This window comes from Schistocerca piceifrons, chromosome 2 (assembly GCF_021461385.2).
Source record: "Schistocerca piceifrons isolate TAMUIC-IGC-003096 chromosome 2, iqSchPice1.1, whole genome shotgun sequence".
Taxonomy (NCBI): Eukaryota; Metazoa; Arthropoda; class Insecta; order Orthoptera; family Acrididae; genus Schistocerca; species Schistocerca piceifrons.
The window spans coordinates 315,683,531-315,704,451 of NC_060139.1; the positions used below are offsets into that span (position 1 = coordinate 315,683,531).

A 20,921-nucleotide genomic window follows, 5' to 3' on the forward strand; every position below is an offset into this window, starting at 1 on the left:
AGAGAAATTTCGAATACCATGACCTTCGCGTGTTGCAGAACTTTTTAACAAACATTTCATAACTGTTACTGAAAATATGGAGTTGTCAGGTTCTGTGGATGCTGCTATGGAATACCTCAGACCAGACATTTCAAGTAACTTCCATAATATGAATTTGACCCTCACTACCCCAGCAGAAATAATGTCAATCATAAAATCTTTAAAATCAAAAACATCTAGTGGGTATGATGAAGTATCAACAAAGCTAATTAAAGAATGTGATTCTGAGTTAAGTAACATATTAAGCTATCTGTGTAACCAGTTGTTTATCAGTGGAATATTTCCTGAATGGTTAAAATATGCTGAAGTTAAGCCACTGTTTAAGAAGGGAGATAAAGAAATAGCATCAAATTTTCGTCCAATTTCACTTTTGCCAGCATTCTCAAAAATTTTAGAAAAAGTAATGTACAATCGGCTTTATAACCATCTTATCTCAAATAACATAGTCAAAGTCACAGTTCGTATTTCTAAAGCGTTCTGATATTGAGAAGGCTATCTACACGTACAGTGAAAATGTGCTTAATTCATTAGATAAAAAACTGCAGGCAACTGGTATATTTTGTGATCTGTCAAAGGCATTTGACTGTGTAAATCACAATATCCTTTTAAGTAAATTAGAATATTACAGTGTAACAGGAAATGTTGCAAAATGGTTCAAATCTTATATCTCTGGCAGTAAACAAAGGGTGTTATTAGGAAAGAAACATGTATTAAGCTATCAGGCATCATCCAACTGGGAACTAATTACATGTGGGGTTCCACAAGATTCCATTTTAGGGCCCTTACTTTTTCTTGTGTATATCAATGACCTTTCATCAGTAACATTACCAGATGCCAAGTTCGTTTTGTTTGCCGATGATACAAACATTGCAATAAATAGCAAATCAAGTGTAATCTTAGAAAGATCAGCTAATAAAATATTTGTGGACATTAATCACTGGTTCCCAGCCAATTCTTTGTCACTAAACTTTGAAAAAAAAACACACTACATGCAGTTCAAAACTTGTAAGGAGTGTCCCACGAGTATATGCCTAACATATGATGACTAGCAGATAGAAGAAGTGGACAGTGCTAAATTCTTGGGATTACAGCTTGATAATAAATTCAACTGGAAAAAGGACACCACAGAACTGCTGAAGCGTCTTAACAAATCTCTATTTGCAATGCGAACTGCGTCAGACATATGGGATATAAAAATTAAGTAGCTGGCATACTATGCTTACTTTCAGTCCATAATGTCATATGGGATTCTTTTTTGGGGTAATTCATCAAGCCAAGCTAAAGGTTCCTGGGCACAAAAACGTGCAGTAAGAGTTATATGTGGCGTGAACTCAAGAACATCCTGCAAAGCCTGTTTAGGGAACGAGGGGTACTAACTACTGCTTCCCAATATATTTATTCTTTAATGAAATTTATCATTAAAAATATATCACTTTTTCAAACCAACAGCTCAATTCATGGAATCAATACTAGAAATAAGAATAATCTTCACAAGGATTTAAAGTCACTTAGTCTTGTACAAAAGGTGTGCATTATTCAGGAACACAGATTTTCAATAACTTGCCTGCAGCCATAAAAAGCTAAACAACCGATGAAATTCAGTTTAAGAGAAGCCTAAAGGATTTATTGGTGGCCAACTCCTTCTACTCCACTGATGAATTTCTCAGAAGAGCCAACTGATTTGTATATATATATATATATATATATATATATATATATATATATATATACACAATATAACTTCTGCAGAATTTCAGTGCAGTAATGTGTTCATTGTAAATAAGTGTGTGTGTGTGTGTGTGTGTGTGTGTGTGTGTGTGTGTGTGTGTGTGTGTGTGCAAGTACAATCTAACTTCTGCGCTATTTCAGTGCAGTAATGTGTCCATTGCAAATAAGTATTATAGTAGTTGTATTACACTTTTATTACCTTATAAATAAATAAATAAAAAACTTTTTTATTTTAAATTCAGTGCATTAGTATTTGTAAAATAATTTCTTTCATATAGTGTTCATTAAAAAATGACGATCATTACACTTGGAACCTGTGGAATGGTGCATTAGGTTATTTGTTTGAATTGTAAATATTTGTCATGTACTGTTGTTTTTCTGACATGTTCTACATCCTGGAGGACCTCCTCACTACGGATCAATTGGAGTGAAAGTAAATCTAATCTAATCTAATCTAATCTAATCTAATATAGGCAGGTTTGCCACAACGACATTTCTTCGTATGGACTCGCTCGGGAAAGAAACGCCGTTAACATTGTTGAAGATTTCCACGCGTTGGCAATAAATTCGCGGCAAACCACGCATAACGGATCATTTCTCCGAAAACTTGCGCTTGCAGTTGACTATGAATCAAGTTACACTACAAGAATTTTACCGAAAACAATGTCAAAGAATTTTTTATTGCTTTTTGTTTTTAATTCATTCATCAGACATTCAATTGTTACACGAATAAGGACAATGTTATTTCATTATACACTGGGCAACAACGTCCAGTAATCTTTTATGGATATGGGTAGGCTAATGAAAACCAAAAATAATAATAATTGTCGGGTTTCGAACACGGGACGCCGAAAGTGACGTTAGGCACTGTGCCACCGCTTCGGTTGAATTTTTTGTTCAGTAAAAGGGTATAAAGTACCTCGAAAACTTTGATAGCCGTTTTCCCAGAAACGGTCGAATGTTTACGAATACACCAAGAAACGTGATCGGTTATTCTGACACCTCTACCACTGAACGAACTTTCTGGGAAACCGAGTTATGGCATTTGATGTTTTCACCTCGTAAGTTCAGATTGCAATATTTAGCGTAAAGATAGCTTAGAAGGCAGTAAAGAATTCTATGATATCTAGTAAGGTTATCTCAGATTTCGAATGTGAATTAATGTGGCTGAAGTTAAGCACCGAATGTGGGTTAAAAATAGCGATCGAATGGTTTTATAGAGTGCTTTCGTCAGGAGCTGTAGTGGTAGAACTGAGAGAACTACCAGAGGTTCACGAGCGAGTTTCGCGATCATGCTATTGTAATAGCGGCGAGACTTCCTCTTGACAGTACAGAATGAAAGAGTTACGCGATCAGAACCGGTTCCGGAGAAAGGATTCCCGTTATGCTACTCTGAATGTCCTATCGGAAAATTACCTCGAGCAGATGGAGAGCCAATTCGTGAAGGTAGCTCCTTAGACTTCCTAGCGACAGACCCCCGCACTATTCGAACCAGGCAACGTATAGTAATGAATCAGCGATCATAAAGCTGTGGTAGCATCAATGACTATGGTTGTTAAAAGGACTGTTAAGAAAAGTAGAAGAATATTTTTGTTTAGCAAGAGTGATAGGATACAAACATCTGAATATCTGAGTAGTTAACATCAAAAATGCAGTATTGAGGACAAAGATGTGGAGCACCAATGGAAAATTTCATTGCTCCTAAGACAATATATTCCAATCACGGTTTTAAGCGATGAGAAACAAATAGTGTGGTTTAATAGCCGTGCTAGACAATTGCTACGTAAAAAAGAGCTTCATCACAGATGTAAGAGAAGTTAAAACCTAGCTGATAAACAAAAACTGAACGAATCGAAAATGAGCGAAAGGTGAGCAATGACAGAAGCGTTCAATGACTTTGAAAGTAAAATTTTCCCAACCGAACTGACTAGAGACTCGAAGAGGTTTTGATCGTACGTAGGATCGGTAATCGATTCAAAAGCATCTACTCAGTCAGTCAGTGACCACACTAGTACGTACGATGATTGAGGGAAGGGCGAAATATTGAACTGGAATTTCTTAAATTGTTTCATCGCTCTACGTATCACATCCCGTATTGACAGAACTGGGGAAAAAGTACACGCCTGTCCATGGATTTCTTAGGCGCAACTGCCCATAGACTCTGGAGGCATAAAGGGCGTTTGAATGCCACCGGAAATGTCAGGGAATAAGGAGTCCCAATTATGACTCCCACGCCAGCTAGCGCATCTAGATCGCTCATGTCTAAGTGTACGTTTATGGCGAACGTGCGATGAACGAGAAGAGCGTCGGACAGAGCAACGATTAAAGTGAAGTGTGGTTCTTAGTTGTTATGAGCCGTTCATGATGGAGCTTTCATAGCAGCTTTGAGTGGACTACTGAACAGTGAAGGCTTTTGAATGGAAGGCAAGGTAGTTCTAAATTTACTACGTGAACTTTTTCGTTTATTTCGTGGTGATAAATCTAACGATGCGCGATTAACAAACGTTACGCCTTTAAATACACCGCGTAACTATAAATAACAAGAAATTGGAAAGGAATTGCATGTACTTTACAGAATTCCCATTTTTTCCAGGTATTTCGAGCTGTTTACGAAAATCTTAAGAGATGTAACTATAGTTTAACGAGAAGATTGTAAAACTAACAAAAATGAGAATTGTAAACGTCGATGATTTCAGAAAAATCATGGTTAGGGACAACAACATGTATGATTTCCCTTATGTTTAGGAATGGTAGACAAAAAACGCATTTGCGTTATTTTTCCTGCACATTCTGGCTCTAGGCCAGTGTTTAAAAAATACGAAGATAATGTTTTATTAGTTAAGCCAGTCAGGTTCCTTTCAGAGTATGCTGATACAGTATCTCCATACTTAGCAAACATATACAACCGCTCACTCTTCGGAAGATCTCTACATAATGATTGGAAAGTTGCACAAGTCATGCCCAGGACAGGAAGTAGACATAATCTACTGATTACAGACCCATATCAGTAAAGTCGATTTGCAGTAGGATTTTTGAACATATACTGTGTTTGGAAATTATAAATTACGTCGAAAGAAAAAACGATTTATTGCCCAATATTCAGCATGGATTCAGAAAACATAGTTCTCTTGAAATTCAACTAATTCTTTATTATCATGAAATAATGAGTGCTATCGACTGGGGATGTCAAACTGAATCCATATTTTTAGATTACCGAGCTTTTGACAAAGTTCCTCACAAGCGACTTCTAATCAAACTGCGAGCCTATGTAGTTGTGCGACTCGATTCGTGATTTCCTCTCAAGAAGGTCACAGTTCGTGGTAATTGACGGAAAGTCATCGAGAAAACAGAAGTAATATCTGGCGTTTCACAAGGAAGCGATATAGGCCCTTTGCTGTTCCTGATCCACATGAACAACATAGGAGACAATCTGAGTAGAAAAATGTTCAAATGTGTGTGAAATCTGGTGGGACTTAACTGCTGAGATCATCAGTCCCTAAGTTTACACACTACTTAACCGAAATTATCCCAAGGACAAACACATATACCCATGCCCGAGGGAGTACTCGAACCTCCGCCGGGGCAAATCTGAGTAGCCCTCTTAGATTATTAGCAGATGATCCTGTCATTACGGTCTTTCAAAGTCGTCAGATGATCTAAACTAGCTGCCAAATCATTTCGATAACATATATTTATGGCGTGAAAAGTGGCAATTGACTCTAAACAAATAAAAGTGTCAAGTCATCCACATGAGCACAAAAAGAAACTCGCTAAAATTTCGGTTAAACGATAAACCACACAATCGAAAGGCAGTAAATTCAACTAAATACTTAGGGACTACAGTTACGAAAAACGTAAACTGAAACAGTCACGCAGATAATGCTGTGGGGAAAGTAAAGCAAAGACTGCCATTAATTGGCGGAACAGTGCAACAGGTCTACTAAAGAGACTGGTTACACCACTTTTGTCAGCCATCTTCTGGAGTATGTTGTTCGGTATGGGATCCGCATCACATGGGAATGACGGAGGACATCGAAAAAGTTCAAAGAGGGCTGCGAAATAGGGAAGAGAGCGCCACGGACAGGATACGTGAATTGGGGTGGCAATCATTAAAACAAAGGCGTTTTTCGTAGCGGCAGGATCTTCTCGTGAAACTCCAGTCAGCAACTTTCTCCCCTGACTGCTAAAATATTTTGTTGGAACCCACCTACATAGGGAGGAATGATCGCCACAATAAAATAAGAGATATCGGAGCTTGCATAGAAATATTTAGGTGCACCGTTCGAGAGTGGAATGGTAGAGAAAGATCATCTGCCAGGCATTTAATTGTGAACTGCACGTGAAAGAATCTAAAATCCAGATGCTAGTGCTTAGCCAAATTGATAACTAAGGATGTATTACGTTATTCTAGGCTGTGAAGGACAAAAGTGATAATCACTTTTATCCATTTTGTGAATACTTAAGGGAAGGAGCACCAGTAAGAAGCTAACAAAAAATACTTCAACATTAGGTTATCAGCAGCACGAAGAATTTTTAAATGTATCCTTGTTGTAATGTACTGTAAACGAAGAATATTAGCCAAGAAAATAAAAGATTCGGCAGATGTGGCTGACGATGTTATTAAAAGCATTTGCTTACTTCATAATTTAACAGTTGTAAGAGATGTTGAACATCATCGTACGGGAAAACTAACTTCACAATCAATAAATGTGTAGCTTAACCAAGCGGCCGCAAATATTCATAATTTCTTCAAAAACTATCCAATGTATCGAGTACTTATTGCAATGATTGGTAAAATAAACGTTGTCGTATGGCTGTTGTTTTCAATATGTCTCGTTTCATTGCAAAACTTGTCCTAAACTAAACTAATTATGACGGGATTTGACTTTCCGGCCCGGCATTGCAGGCCTGGCAAGTATTTTGGTAATATTACTTTCGACAACCGTGCTCTAAACTAGCGAAGAAAATGCAAGGAGGGATTGTGGACGCTATTTACGGTGCTCGGTTATTACTCGGCAAGGCGAACTGGTTAGCTGGCCGTCGCCATAACTAATTTAGTGACGTGGCTACGTACGGTAAGTGACAGTTCGAAGCAATGTGTGGTGTTAACTCGCAGTGCGTCTGCGAAAAATAGCCATGTAAAGCATCTTCGCGTGTAGCTGTGACAACTTGTAAACGCTACTGATTTTACTGACACAGAACTGGATTTCCAGGCTAGCAAATACAATCAAATACAATCGAAAAAATTCTGCTCCAGCTATGGGCTTTGATGAAGGTGCCAGAATAAAAGAGTCATTATGTGCGGATTAGAGAACATGCATGCAAAAAGAGCATTTGACTTTTTATGAACAAATTAAGCATCGGAAAAAGGCGGCCAGTGACGTAACGTAGTTACACGAACTGTGATTTCATACTCTTATGTGAATAAGTGTTGCAAAGTGACAGTGTGCGACGAGTATTGCCAAACAACAGTGCTAGGCAACGTTTTATTGTTGTGAACGCAAAGTTTCGATTTGTGTTCACTTCTCCTCTGTGACTATAACGGAAATGCTTCTGACTATCGTGCAGAAATGGACAGAATAACATTAAAAATACGAAGAGGCTCATTAAGGAGCACCAGACTTCCCCTCTTTACTCCATTTCTACTCCGCCTAACTATATATACCTAAATCCTATAAAACTTGCCTGGAGTGTTGCAGAGATCTGTAGCCATAATAAGTCAATCATCTCGCTCACTAATCCAAAAAAATAGCTGCTGGTGCTTTCGTTGTTAAAAAATAAATAATTGTGTGTCATATAGCCGGGTGCAAGTGTCTCGATGTAACTTGCGTGTCATCTTCGCCGCATTTATATTCAGTTTTTTAGGTGGCCCCACAAGATTGAGTGGACCTCCTTCCAGATCTTTCCACCATACAAAATCAAATCAGGGGCCTCGCCATTAAGAACCAAAGCGGCTGACTTGCTAGACCGCGCGGACCGTTTGCATTCACATTCGTGAGATGAGGGTTTACTATTGGGACATTACAAGACTGGAAAGGCTGTGTATCAAGCAAAGAAAAGTGTGCGATGACCACTGGGAGGAGAGATAATGCGTGGGACGAGGAAACTGATAATATAATAACCAGTCTGCTTACGTTCAAGCAAAGAGTCAGCATTATCATCTGCGAGTGAAACAGCAGATGACGAACCAAAAGACGCAGGTGTGGAAACTATCGACCTCACCGGGGAAGGTGGTATTACGAGTACTACAAGCGAAGCGTCTTGACCAGCCAACGTGAAATGTACTGTTCGTCCTGTATGTGTTATTTTTCTAAATGGGAACATTATTCCGTGGCGCATGCAGACGTGGAGCGTTTGACAGCAGTCTGCTTGTAGAAGTACTGGAACGTGCGCTGTTACTGCGGACGCACCCTGTTGCTAGGCGTAATCATGACGATGTAATGTTTTCTTTATTCAAGCAATCTTTATTAATAATTTTATAGCCGGCCGCAGTGGCCGAGCGGTTCTAGGCGCTGCAGTCTGGAACCGCGCGATCGCTACGGTCGCAGGTTCGAATCCTGCCTCGGGCATCGATGTGTGTGATGTCCTTAGGTTAGTTAGGCTTAAGTAGTTCTAAGTTCTAGGGGACTGATGACCTCAGATGTTAAGTCCCATAGTGCTCGGAGCCATTTGAACCATTGGAACAATTTTATAAACAACCGGTAACTATCAATTTATATTTACAATAGAACAAGATTTTAGTCAACGATATGTAATTAGAAACAAGAAGAGGTGCATTTTCGTTAAAATGGGTGTTATATAAGTGTTAATTAGGATATAGATGATGATTTTTTTTATTTGAAGTAGGTGTTGGAATGGAACGGAAAAAAAAGAGAAATAGTAATGGCGGAAATGAGACTCGAACCACCGATCCTGCTGTTACCAGTCTCGTGCGCTACCGATTTTTTCTATCTTTGTGTTTTGTAGATGTCACGAAACTGCTCGTAGAACATGCATCTCTGTTTAAAATAACGAATCGCCCGGGAACACAATGCAAGTCTCCCAAATTCTACCGCAGAACCAAGCAGCTTGCCGAAATATACGCCTCAATTTAAGTCATTATAGATGTTCGGAAATCATCCAAAACAATTTTTTCGAGAATTTTTGAGAATTACGTTGAACTGCTTTGGTTGATTATTACTTAAGTTCTGAATTTCACATACGACAAAAAATTTTAAAAATCCGATTGCCGGGTGGTCCCTTTGTAAACGTGGCTCAGAGTGAACCTCTGGGAATGCTGTTCACACTTTCCGCAGCTGCGCTAGTAGTGTCGCTCTTGTCGTTCATCTCAGATGCAACACAAACGTATCCTACTTACGCATACTTTCTGAGCCGTGTGTCGGCTCTCAACATACATCGCGCTGTTAAGATTGTTCTGAGCCCTTCAATTCCATCGTTAATTGATTCTTTCATATTTATCGCTATGCTGCGTACGATTCTGTTGAGATTCCCCTCTGGATGCGTGTATGGCCTTATCGATCTTCGAGTCGTTGCTTCCTGTTAGCCTTGTGTAAGGGAGTAAGATCTTTGGAGGGATGGCCGGTTGGTTGCCTAGCGGTGAAGAGTCGGTCGGTCTGTTTTTAAAATCGGGAATTTGTGAATATCGTGCAATGAGGCCGCGGCGTGGCGGTGGAGAGTTGGCTGTTGTTCCGAGAAGCCGCGTGGTCTATCCTGGCGGTGCGGTCTCGTGTGGGACGAGTTGACGGGACAAGGCTGTAAGCTCTTGCTGTGAACACCCGGGGGCTACGGCTATGGTTCCGAGTCACTACGTGGTGGGAGCGGCAACGAATGTCTTTATATTGTCCGTCTGGAGGCGGAAATGATGGACTAGTAACTCGCCTAACCTGAGGAATGGTATTTCGCCGCCGTGGGTGCAGACAAGACGAGGGCTCCGGTGACAGCGCGTGGCTGCGTGACTGTGTCCAGTTGGGTACGCTGGCGACGTGGACACGGTCGGGTGTGAGGAACCTTTGCATCGGAGTTCACCTGCTGTTTCTCTGATAAACTGCAAGTTAAGTTGGTTAAATGTTTAGATGTTAATTGAAGAATTTTGGTTTGTGCAACCAGCGTCTTTTCTGCCTTGTGCCCTCGTGAGTTTGGGCTTCCTGTCCCTGTCGCTGGTGTATTTATAGACAGTGATCTTCCCCGCTTCTTATTAGTACTGCCCGATAGGAAATGTATTTTTGGGCAGGGATTATTGTTTTAGATTACATTTTTTCTCCCTTGTGGCCTCCTGCGTTCGGATTTCCTGTCGCTGTCGCCGGTGTAGTTATAGACAGTTATCTTTTGACTTCTTATTAGTACTGCCTGGGAGGAAGTGTATTTTTGGGCAGGGATTATGGTTCCTGATTTGATTCCTCCTCCTCCCCTGGCCCCGCGTGAGGTCGGTGTGATTGCTGAATGTGAGGCGTTGTGGGTCTGTTAGTCCGCTTCTAGCCTGAGCATCCTTCGGGAGACAATTGTGGCCGCCCTTACACACGGTCGGTTAATTATTTCCATCCCAGGACATTTTGGTGGCAGGACGTGGTATTAAAGTTGTTAGTTATTGTAAAATGTTAAATGGTTGTGTTTTACTCTGATTGTTTTTGGGCCCTGTTTAAAAAGGTTAAGTTTGCCTTTCATTGGTGGGTTTTTTAAAATTACGTGGCTTTAAAATTGTTAATTATTGTAAAAGGTGAATATATTTTTACTTTGACTGTTTTAATCTACTTGGCATCCTTCGAAAATGCTAGTTCTGCCTCCCTGTTAGCGAGCCCTTGCAATTTAATATCTTGTTGTGCCAAAATTTAAAAGAAGTGGCTCCCTACATGTTCGGTAGCGAAATTGTATGCAAATTGGTGTTTTGTTTCATTACTTGGAAAGTTTTAATTTTGTTATTAAATGCTTTATCAAAGTCTGTTTTAAGTAAAATGGCTTGGCTATTAACGGTAAAGTAAATCGTTTTGAAAAGGCACTCATGCCTGCTAGCTTTTTTGGATCTGTTCCTGGTCAAGTGGTAAAGAAATAACTTTTAATGGTTGAAGTAATCAATAAAGAAATTGTAAATTGCAACTCGACAGGAACCAACTAATTTTGGCCCCGTTTCCGAACTGGGGGTTTTCCTTGATTAATCGTAACACCCGTCTCATTTTCCTACTTTACGTGACTGGCCAAAGCGCAGTGCCTGTGCTGCTGCTGGTGGGAGCGCGTGCTTAGTTACCCGCGTCCTCGTCGCCCTCGGCCGGCGGCGCTGCGGGCGCTCCGTCGGGCGGCCCCGCGTCCTCAGCAGCCGCCGTCGCGTCGCCGGCGCGCAGCGTCTCCATGCTGGCGTCCGTGGAGCGCGCCAGGGGCCTGCAACAGCCGCACCTGTCTGCAGGACTCACCTAAAACGCAGGCCAGGGCACAGCCGCGGCTGTACAAACTGTGCCTCAGCAGCTCAGCCGCGCCACACATCGCAAGACTAGGTCTGAGACGTCACATGAAAGAGACTTTTCGATACATAAGCGATGTTTTGACTCATGCTGTTTGTATGTATTCTCAATAATAAATGGTAGTAAACCGAGGCAGCTAGGAGCGCTATTTACAGAAAAAATTTTGTTGTTGTTGTTTTGTGGGAAGAGACCAAACAGCGAGGTTATCGGTCTCATTGGATTATGGAAGGATGGGAAAGGAAGTCGGCCGTGCCCTTTCAAGGGAACCATCCCAGCATTTGCCTGGAGCGATTTAGGGAAATCACGGAAAACCTAAATCAGGATGGCCGGACGCGGGATTGAACCGTCCTCCTCCCGAATGAGAGTCCAGTGTGCTACCACTGCGCCACCTCGCTCGGTACAGAAAAAAGGTTTACTCCAACACCAACAAGGATAGCAAATAACGAAATGTTGCTCATTGTGTATATTGAAATTAGACAGTCTAAATAATGACTTTCAACTTCTTAAGGTTGCAGGGTAAAATACACGGAGCGAAAGACTATATACAATTTGTACAGAAACCATATGGCAGTTACAAGAGTCGAGGAGCATGAAAGAGAAGCAGTGGTTGCGAAGGGAGTGAGACAGGGTTGTAGCCTATCCCCGATGTTATTCAATCTGTATATTGAGCAAGCAGTACAGGAAACAAAAGAAAAATTCGGAGTAGGTATTAAAATCCATGGAGAAGAAATAAAAACTTTGACGTTCGCCGATGACATTGTAATTCTGTCAGAGACCGCAAAGGATCTGGAAGAGCAGTAGAACGGAATGGACAGTGTCTTGAAAGGAGGATATAAGATAAACATCAACAAAAGCAAAACGAGGATAATGGAATGTAGTCGAATTACGTCGGGTGATGCTGCGGGAATTAGATTAGCAAATGAGACACTTGAAGTAGTAAACGACTTTTGCTATTTGGGGAGCAAAATAACTGATGATGGTCGAAGTAGGAGGATATAAAATGTAGACTGGCAACGGCAAGAAAAGCGTTTCTCAAGAAGGGAAATTTGTTAACATCGAGTATAGAGTTAAGTGTCAGGAAGTCGTTTCTGAAAGTATTTGTATGGAAAAATGGTTCAAATGGCTCTGAGCACTATGGGACTCAACGCCTGAGGTCATCAGTCCCCTAGAACTTAGAACTACTTAAACCTAACCTAAGGACATCACACACATCCATGCCCGAGACAGGATTCGAACCTGCGACCGTAGCGGTCCCGCGGTTCCAGACGTAGCACCTAGAACCGCACGGCCACTCCGGCCGGCATTTGTATGGAGTGTAGCCATGTATGGAAGTGAAACATGGACGATAAATAGTTTGGACAAGAAGAGAATAGAAGCTTTCGAAATGTGGTGCTACAGAAGAATGCTGAAGATTAGATGGGTGGATCACATAACTAATGAGGAGGTATTGAATAGAATTGGGAAGAAGAGAAGTTTGTGGCACAACTTGACAAAAAGAAGGAATCGGTTGGTAGGACAAGTTCTGAGGCATCAAGGGATCACAAATTTAGCATTGGAGGACGGCGTGGAGGGTAAAAATCGTAGAGGGAGACCAAGAGACGAATACACAAAGCAGATTCAGAAGGATGTAGGTTGCAGTAAGTACTGGGAGATGAAGAAGCTTGCAGAGGATAGAGTAGCATGGACAGCTGCATCAAACCAGTCTCAGGATTGAAGACCACAACAACAACAACAAATAATGACTCCATTTACCGAGTGCGACAATGCAGTATTTGAGATAATTACAGCACATTCAGGGTGAGTACGGTGAAAAACTCCGCCAACCACTCCACAGTTAGGTTTAACTAGGTTTCCCTAAATCTGTTAAGGTGAATGCTCGTGTACTGCCTAAGACTAGGCAACGAGCAATTATATTGCTCAACCAGGTAAGCTAATACAGTCCGCCTCCGTAGGTGACTGATCATTGCAGCAGACTACTATACGGGGGACCTGAGTTCGATTCGCCTTATTTCCAGGAATTTGTTCATGGCTGGAAGATCGGAACGGTGTGTACTGAGCCTCGTCCACCTAGGAACTACGTGACCGAGTAGTAACGGCTCCAGAACTACCCTTGAAGGCGGAAGAATCAGCAACGATCAAAGGCGTGGGGATACAGAAGGCAATGGAACGACTGCATTAAAGACTAATAATGAATGTCCACAAGATACGTGGCCTGTGATGAAAAAAAGTGTGGTGGTGATCTCTGAATTCATAATTTGCCCCCCAACACGGAACTGCGGGAGGAGACTGTCAAGGTGGAAGTGACTATGAGAAAAATGTGGAACAACTAACGAAAGGGTTCATTCTAAGAGCCGCACCGAGCGAGGTGTCACAGTGGTTAGCACACTGGACTCGCATTCGGGAGGACGACGGTTCAATTCCGTCTCCAGCCATCCTGATTTAGGTTTTCCGTGATTTCCCTAAATCGTTTCAGCAAATGCCGGGATGGTTCCTTTGAAAGGGCACGGCCGATTTCCTTCCCCATCCTTCCCTAACCCGAGCTTGTGCTCCGTCTCTAATGACCTCGTTGTCGACGGGACGTTAAAAAACACTAACCTAACCTCTAAAAGCCGCAGTGTGAAATGTCTGAATGTCGTAGGGGATATGAAAATCTGGAACGGAAAAGGCAAAACTTCAGTCCTGATCTAGTGGGGACCGGTCAAGAGAAATCGAAAGAAGATACTATCTCTGGCCATACGAACATACAGCGATAACAACAGTAGCACGAAATGATCAGATGAATACGATTCATTACGAACAGGACAGTAGCGTAGAGAGTGAACATTTCAGTGTAAGATATATTCTCATAGAATCTACAGCATCCAAATGCCCGCAACAATAGTTCAGGTATACATGCCAATGTCGCTAGCAGAAGACGAAGAGGTAACTCACTTTGAAGGGCGGGATGAAAATTTAATAATACCTAACACACTGTTAAAGAGTCACAAGAGGAGCAGGCATACTTAGAACAGGCCTGGAGGCATGGGAAGATTCTAGTTGGATTACATCATGCTCAGACAGAGATTCCGCAATAAGATAATCGGATTGCAGTGCGTACCCAGGAGCGGACATAGACTCGGATGGGATTTTAGTAATGGTAAAGAGTAGCGTGAAATAGACATATCTAAGTTTAAGAGAATATCCAGATCCATGTAGAAAGAAGTGGACTCCTGAAGTACTGAGTTTAAATTTCTCGAAGGTTGTACGTAATGCGATCATAGGCGTCTGCAAGGGCAAGAGGGGGCACTTACCAACACCCCCTCCCCCCCCCCCCCCCCCCCGAGTAACGATCAATTCCTTAGGACAAACATAGCATCTCTTGAAAATAACCATGTCATTTATATAAAAACTGACAATTTTAGACTTTTGCCCGATGAATAGAAAGAAAACAGCGACAACGTAATGATGATAAGTTAGGACGACCAAGGGGAAGTATATTAGGGGGAGATATGCTGTTGCGGACCTTTATAAATGCAAGAGATTTGTTAATTTATGAACCAACTGTCGTTTGGATTATTGCTTTTTATGAACCGAACACTTTTGAAAATTTACGACAAGCCATTGGCCGCAGAGTGTCACTTGCGTCAGCACTCAAAAAAGTAATGGTCGAGTCGGCGCTCAGAGTGGGTTCGGACAGTATTATTATGCGCCGTAGATATTTTGTTCTAATTGTGCTAATGTATTTGCACAGGAAAAAAATAGTATTATTTTCTTGTAATTTCGGAATGTTGCAATTCGTTGGCTTTAGCCAATATCTTTTCTACAATTTATTTCCGAAATGGAACTGCAGATATCTAATTTCGTTTATCAGCGACACCTTCTGCAGAAAGTCAGGATACTTCTTCTTGTCTCACTTTTCAGTTAGTGCACCATCTGCAGCTAGTAATAGAAAAGAGAACAAGAACGGAGACGACACGCGTATCTCCCATGTATGCAGCACCCCGTGCAAGGTGCTCGGCCGCGTGAAGATGGCTTGTGGGAAATTGTCGGTGTTCCGGTAACGGCAGCTGTATGGAAGGATCTCGTACCGTTATGTTTTGACTTGTACGTCATTTTATATAACTTGGAACACACCAGGCAAAAATCCAGTCTGCATGTGGATCGCTCTTCCTTAACTCTTGTGGAGAAAGATGTGCTGTATACTGCTGCATCCATTTTCAATATGCTACCAGAAGAATTCAAAAATCTTAGCAGTAATCCACGCGCTTTCGAATCGAAACTGGAGAATTTCCTCGTGGGTCAGTCCTTCTATTCTGTCGAGAAGTTATTTGAAAAATTAAGCTGATTCCTATGTTATATTGCTGATTTCGTTTACTTAAATTTATGGCTTGACTTTTTTGGGTTCATAAACATTTTATTTTATCTGTTATTACTTCTATGTTGTAATCTCATACACTGAGACATTCCATGACCTTGGAGAGTTTATCCTCATGACCTACTTGAGTTGCAAGATTTGAAATGAGTCACATAAATGTGTCTCGCGTTTTGCTCATGATTCTCAAAATACATACCTGACAACAAAGTGAAGCACCCAGCAGGGGACGAGGGAACGAAATGGAACTTCACGGATTGGTAGAGTCTGTGGTGTTATTTCAGTGATTAGAGCGTCAAGTCATGTTTACTAAAAGGTTGACAGTATGAGCCCGCTTAGCAGTATAGCGTTAGAACCCCTTTGGTCGGGATGCACTCACTGATTCGGTTGGGAAGGGTATCACAAAGCCTAGTATCCTCTCCCGAGGCAAGGTGGTCTGCAACTGTTGTAGCTGCTACTTCATATCCCGGATGCTGGCTCTGGGACGTTGACGTCCGAACTGCTTCCACGCATGTTTTATCGGTGACAGCTTTAGGGATCTTCCCGGCCATTCCTGGACATCACGCAGGCTGGTTTTAGAGACATGTGCCATTTGTGAAGGAGAACTGACCTGGTGAAAACTGGCGACTGTTACTGTCCCATTAGAAGTAACACACGAGGACGCAGGATGTTTGTGACATTCCGTTGTGCCGTCAGGCTTTACGTCAACCACTGCCAGCCGTGAAATGAACTTATACCCGATGGCTCCCCACGACATGACGCTGGATTTTAACACCACTGTTCCTCCCCGGAACACTAGAAGAATGCGACAGTTCTCCAGGTAACCGTCGTACTCGTCGACGCCGGTCATCCGCGGTAGCCCGGAACCGCGGCTGATAACTGAACTCATTGCGGGGCAACTGGGTTGGGTTGGGTTGTTTGGGGGAGGAGACCAGACAGCGAGATCATCGGTCTCTTCTGATTAGGGAAGGACGGGGAATGAAGTCGGGCGTACACTTTCAAAGGAACCATCCCGGCATTTGCCTGAAGCGATTTAAGTAAATCACGGAAAACCTCAATCAGGATGGCCAGACGCGGGATTGAACCGTTGTCATCCCGAATGCGAGTCCAGTGGGCTAGCCAATGCGCCACCTCGCTCGGTGCGGGAAACTCATCAGCATACCACGCTTCCCTGTCACGGAACCATTCTAAACATAGCCATTTGTGTTGTTTACGGCAGCCTGCGTATGGGGTGGTAATTCCTAGTCTAGCTCCTGCCAGTAGCAGCATTATGCAGTATTGTGTTGGATATAATAATGTATGTTGAATAATTAGATGACGACGTATAGATAAACATGCTGTTGACAGTAACAATTTGTGTGAGGATAATGCAGTACCTGTTTAGATGATAAGTAATAGACTGGAACGTAATAAATAAGACTTCGACCAGTGGTGCGAGAGGACACAGATTCTTACAGGAATTGCATCACTTGCTCTTGGACGGTGGACGCAAATGTGAAGGAAATTTGATGTTCTTAGTCTCGACTGCTGGGGTCAATTGACCGGATATCTTGACGACGAATATGCCTGCCGCGACGTTCCTGTGCAGTACAGCACCCGGTAACTGTCATATGAGAACGCCCCGCAACTGTGGATATTGCACGATTCGAACTGCCGGGCAAATGGAGATCCTCAGCTAGGCCCCTTTCCAACTCTGTCAGCTGCTGATAACGCTGTTCCACGATAATATGCGGTATCTCCGTGTCCTTCACAGTGATCTTTTAACATGTGACCCTGTTCGTGTCAATTATATAGCAATTTTTCACAATTCAGATTACACACTTCTGGAAGTTCTGGAGCTGACTTAATACATTAAATCTTACTCACGAACCTTTGTCCGAAAATGTCACCGAACGTCGTTACGCAGCGTCGGTGTCATAGGCACCGGTGCCAATAAATGTATGTATATACAGGAGGATTCCGTGACGGTGTTATGGAAGTCCTAGGATGTCGGGGAAAGATAACTGTGTCGGCCGATGTGGCCGAGCGGTTCTAGGAGCTTCAGTCTGGAACCGAGTGACCGCTACGGTCGCCGGTTCGAATCCTGCCTCGTGCATGGATGTGTGTGATGTCCTTAGGTTAGTTAGGTTTAAGTAGTTCTAAGTTCTAGGGGACTGATGACCTCAGATATTAAGTCCCTTAGTGCTCAGAGCCATTTGAACCAAAGGTAACTGTATCAATTTGAGGTAAGGGCCCCTGTTCCGGAAACAAATAGGCCGAAAGTTATAAGCGGAAACCGTGATGATACCTCTGATAGTGGAATACATGTACTGGTACTATTGTTGCTAAGAATGTGGGGTATGCAAATTTCAGAGACGGTAGTACGGGAAAAAACACGTGTAGTAAACATGGGCTCTAAAACCTGACGAGCTACGAGCACTTGTTCATCTTCTCTAGCGTCAAACACATCTCCTTATTCAACAAGTGCTCAGAGCTCTTAATGTATACATTTTAAAACTTTGTGTTCTGCCTTACGGCAGGTCTTGTCATGGGGCAGCCTCGTCAGAGAGGTCCACCGCATGAGCGTCTAGGGAAGTGATTGCAGTGGTGGTTTCCCGTTGCCTTCCACTGATGATGATGAAATGATAATGAGAACAACACAATACCCAGTCTCTGAGAGGAGAAAAATTCCGACCCAGCAGGGAATCGAACCCTGGCCCCTTGGTGTGACAGACTGCCGCGCTGACCACTCAGCTATCGGGGCGGACACACATTTTGAAGCCCATGTTTAAATGACATTTTTTCTGGTTTTGGTACATACTACCACCCCCGAAAGTTGTCTACCCTACAGTCTGTCAACAACCGTATCGGTGCATGTATTCAAATGTAAGAAGTAGCAGAACGATTTTCCGTTACAACTTTCGACTCGATCGTTTCCATTACAGGGACCCTTATTTCAAATTGATACATTACGCTTCTCCATCATCCTACAAAGTTTGTATCATCATCACAGAATCACCCTGTATATGCGTAGGCTTACATTTACAGGCGCCGGCGCCTATATCTTTGAAGCCCTGTAGGGTCGCTGTATGACGCTTCTGGAAATGGATTCCTACGTAAAACGTGATCCACTAAGCCCCTTCTACAACCTGGGAGTAGGCATTAGGAGTGGAATGACCATATAAAATTAATCGTCGGTATTGCAGATGACAGACAGAGATTCATTGGAAGAATTCTAAGGAAATGCAGTCCGAAAACAAAGGAAGTAGGTTACAGAACCCTTGCTCGGCAACTGCTTGAATACTGCTCACCGGTGTGGGATCCGTACCAGATAGGGTTGATAGAAGAGATAGAAAAGTTCCAACGGAGAGCAGCGTGCTTCGTTACAGGATCATTTAATAATCGCGAAAGCGTTACGGAGATGATAGATAAACTCCAGTGGAAGACTCTGCAAGAGAGACGCTCAGTAGCTCGGTACGGGCTTTTGTTGAAGTTTCGAGAACATACCTTCACCGAGGAGTCGAGCAGTATCTTGCTCCCTCCTACGTATACCTCGCGAAGAGACCATGAGGATAAAATCATGGAGATTAGAGCCCACACAGAGGCATGCCGACAATATTTCTTTCCACGAACAATACGAGACTGGAAGGGAGAACCGATAGAGGTACTCAAGGTACCATCTGCCACACACCGTCAGGTGGCTTGCGGAGTATGGATGTAGATGTAGAGCCTGTAAGGCAACCGACCACGTGTTCTGGCTACTTCACGTTTTCAGTCAGACAGTGTATGAGGCAGTGTGAAACAGGGAGATCAGTCTGATCCGCACGCAATTCTAGAGGCTGGAGTCCCACTCTTCAGAGCTACCGTTTTGTACTGTTCTGCGGTTGGTCACTTACAAGGAAATGTGTAGTAGGGTGACCGAACTCAGCTCCTCGTACTCGGCATTCAGACAGTCGCCCATAGTTCGTAATGTAGGAGGCAGCTACGGTCAGGGCTACCAACCTGAGGCGCACGCGGTCCTCGCGGCCGCGCCCCCGCTCCTCGGACTTGGCCCGCGCGCCGTCGCAGCGGTAGCGGCCGGTGGAGTGCGTGTGTCGTCGCTCGCCGTGGCGCTCCTCCGATCGGAAGCGGCGGTCCGCTTTCTTGTAGAGGCGCGGCTGCTGTTGCTGCTGCTGCTGCGCCTGCTGGCGGGGGCCTTCCGGGGAGTCTGCGAAGCCCGCCGGCGGCTGCACGATGTCCGGCGACGGGCCGTCCGCCGCCGTGCTCTCCAGCTCCTGTCGGCACAGTGGAAACCTTTACGTACAGCCGAGTCGTGGGGGCGCCGATGCACACAGTGTACCCAGAATGTCGCCGGATCTTGTATTGGCATACTGGGTAACAAACATAACAAAACAATGAACGACACCTCACAACAATTGATAAGAGCTACACTACTGGCCATTAAAATTGCTACACCAAGAAGAAACGCAGATGATAAACTGGTATTCATTGGACAAATTTATTATACTAGAACTGACATGTGATTACATTTTCACGCAATTTGGGTGCATAGATCTTGAGAAAGCAGTACCCAGACCAACCACCTCTAGCCGTAATAACGGCCTTGATACGCCTGGGCATTGCGTCAAACAGAACTTGGATGGCGTGTATAGGTACAGCTGCCCATGCAGCTTCAACACGATACCATAGTTTATCAAGAGTAGTGACTGGCGTATTGTGACGAGCCAATTTCTCTGCCACCATTGACCAGACGTTTTCAGTTGGTGAGAGATCTGGAGAATGTGCTGGCCACTGCTCAAAGTGCCGTCAATGCGAACAAGAGGTGACCGAGACGTGGAACCAATGGCACCCCATATCATCACGCCGGGTGACGCCAGTGTGGCGATGACGAATACATGGTTCCAATGTGCGTTCACCGCGATGTCGCCAAACACAGATGCGACCATCATGATGCAGTAAATTGAACCTGGATTCATCCGAAAAAATGACATTTTCCCATTCATGCACCCAGGTTCGTCGTTGAGTACACCATCGCAGGTGCTCGTGTCTGTGATGCAGCGTCAAGGGTAACCGCAGCCATGGTCTCCGAGGTGATAGTCCATGCTGCTGCAAATGTCGTCGAACTGTTCGTGCAGATGGTTGTTGCCTTGCAAACGTCCCCATCTGTTGACTCAGGGATCGAGACGTGGCTGCAGGATCCGTTACAGCCATGCGAATAAGATGCCTGTCATCGCGACTGCTAGTAAAACGAGGCCGTTGGGATCCAGCACGGCGTTCCGTATTACCCTCCTGAACCCATATTCTGCTAACAGTCATTGGATCTCCAACAACGCGAGCAGCAATGTCGCGAAAAGATAAACCGCAATCGCGATAGG

The 20,921-nt window shown here is 43.4% G+C and overlaps 1 protein-coding gene across 1 annotated transcript in view; it reads right to left on the reverse strand.

Annotated features, from left to right (window-relative positions):
• The window catches only part of LOC124775355, a 442,958-nt gene that overhangs the window by 120,856 nt on the left and 301,181 nt on the right, over window positions 1–20,921 (reverse strand). The window contains exons 23-24 of the mRNA XM_047250186.1: window positions 19,549–19,820; window positions 11,006–11,136 (exon numbers count right to left, since the gene is read on the reverse strand). Of these exons, the coding sequence (XP_047106142.1) occupies window positions 11,006–11,136; window positions 19,549–19,820 (403 nt within the window). The remainder of the gene's footprint in view (window positions 1–11,005; window positions 11,137–19,548; window positions 19,821–20,921) is intronic.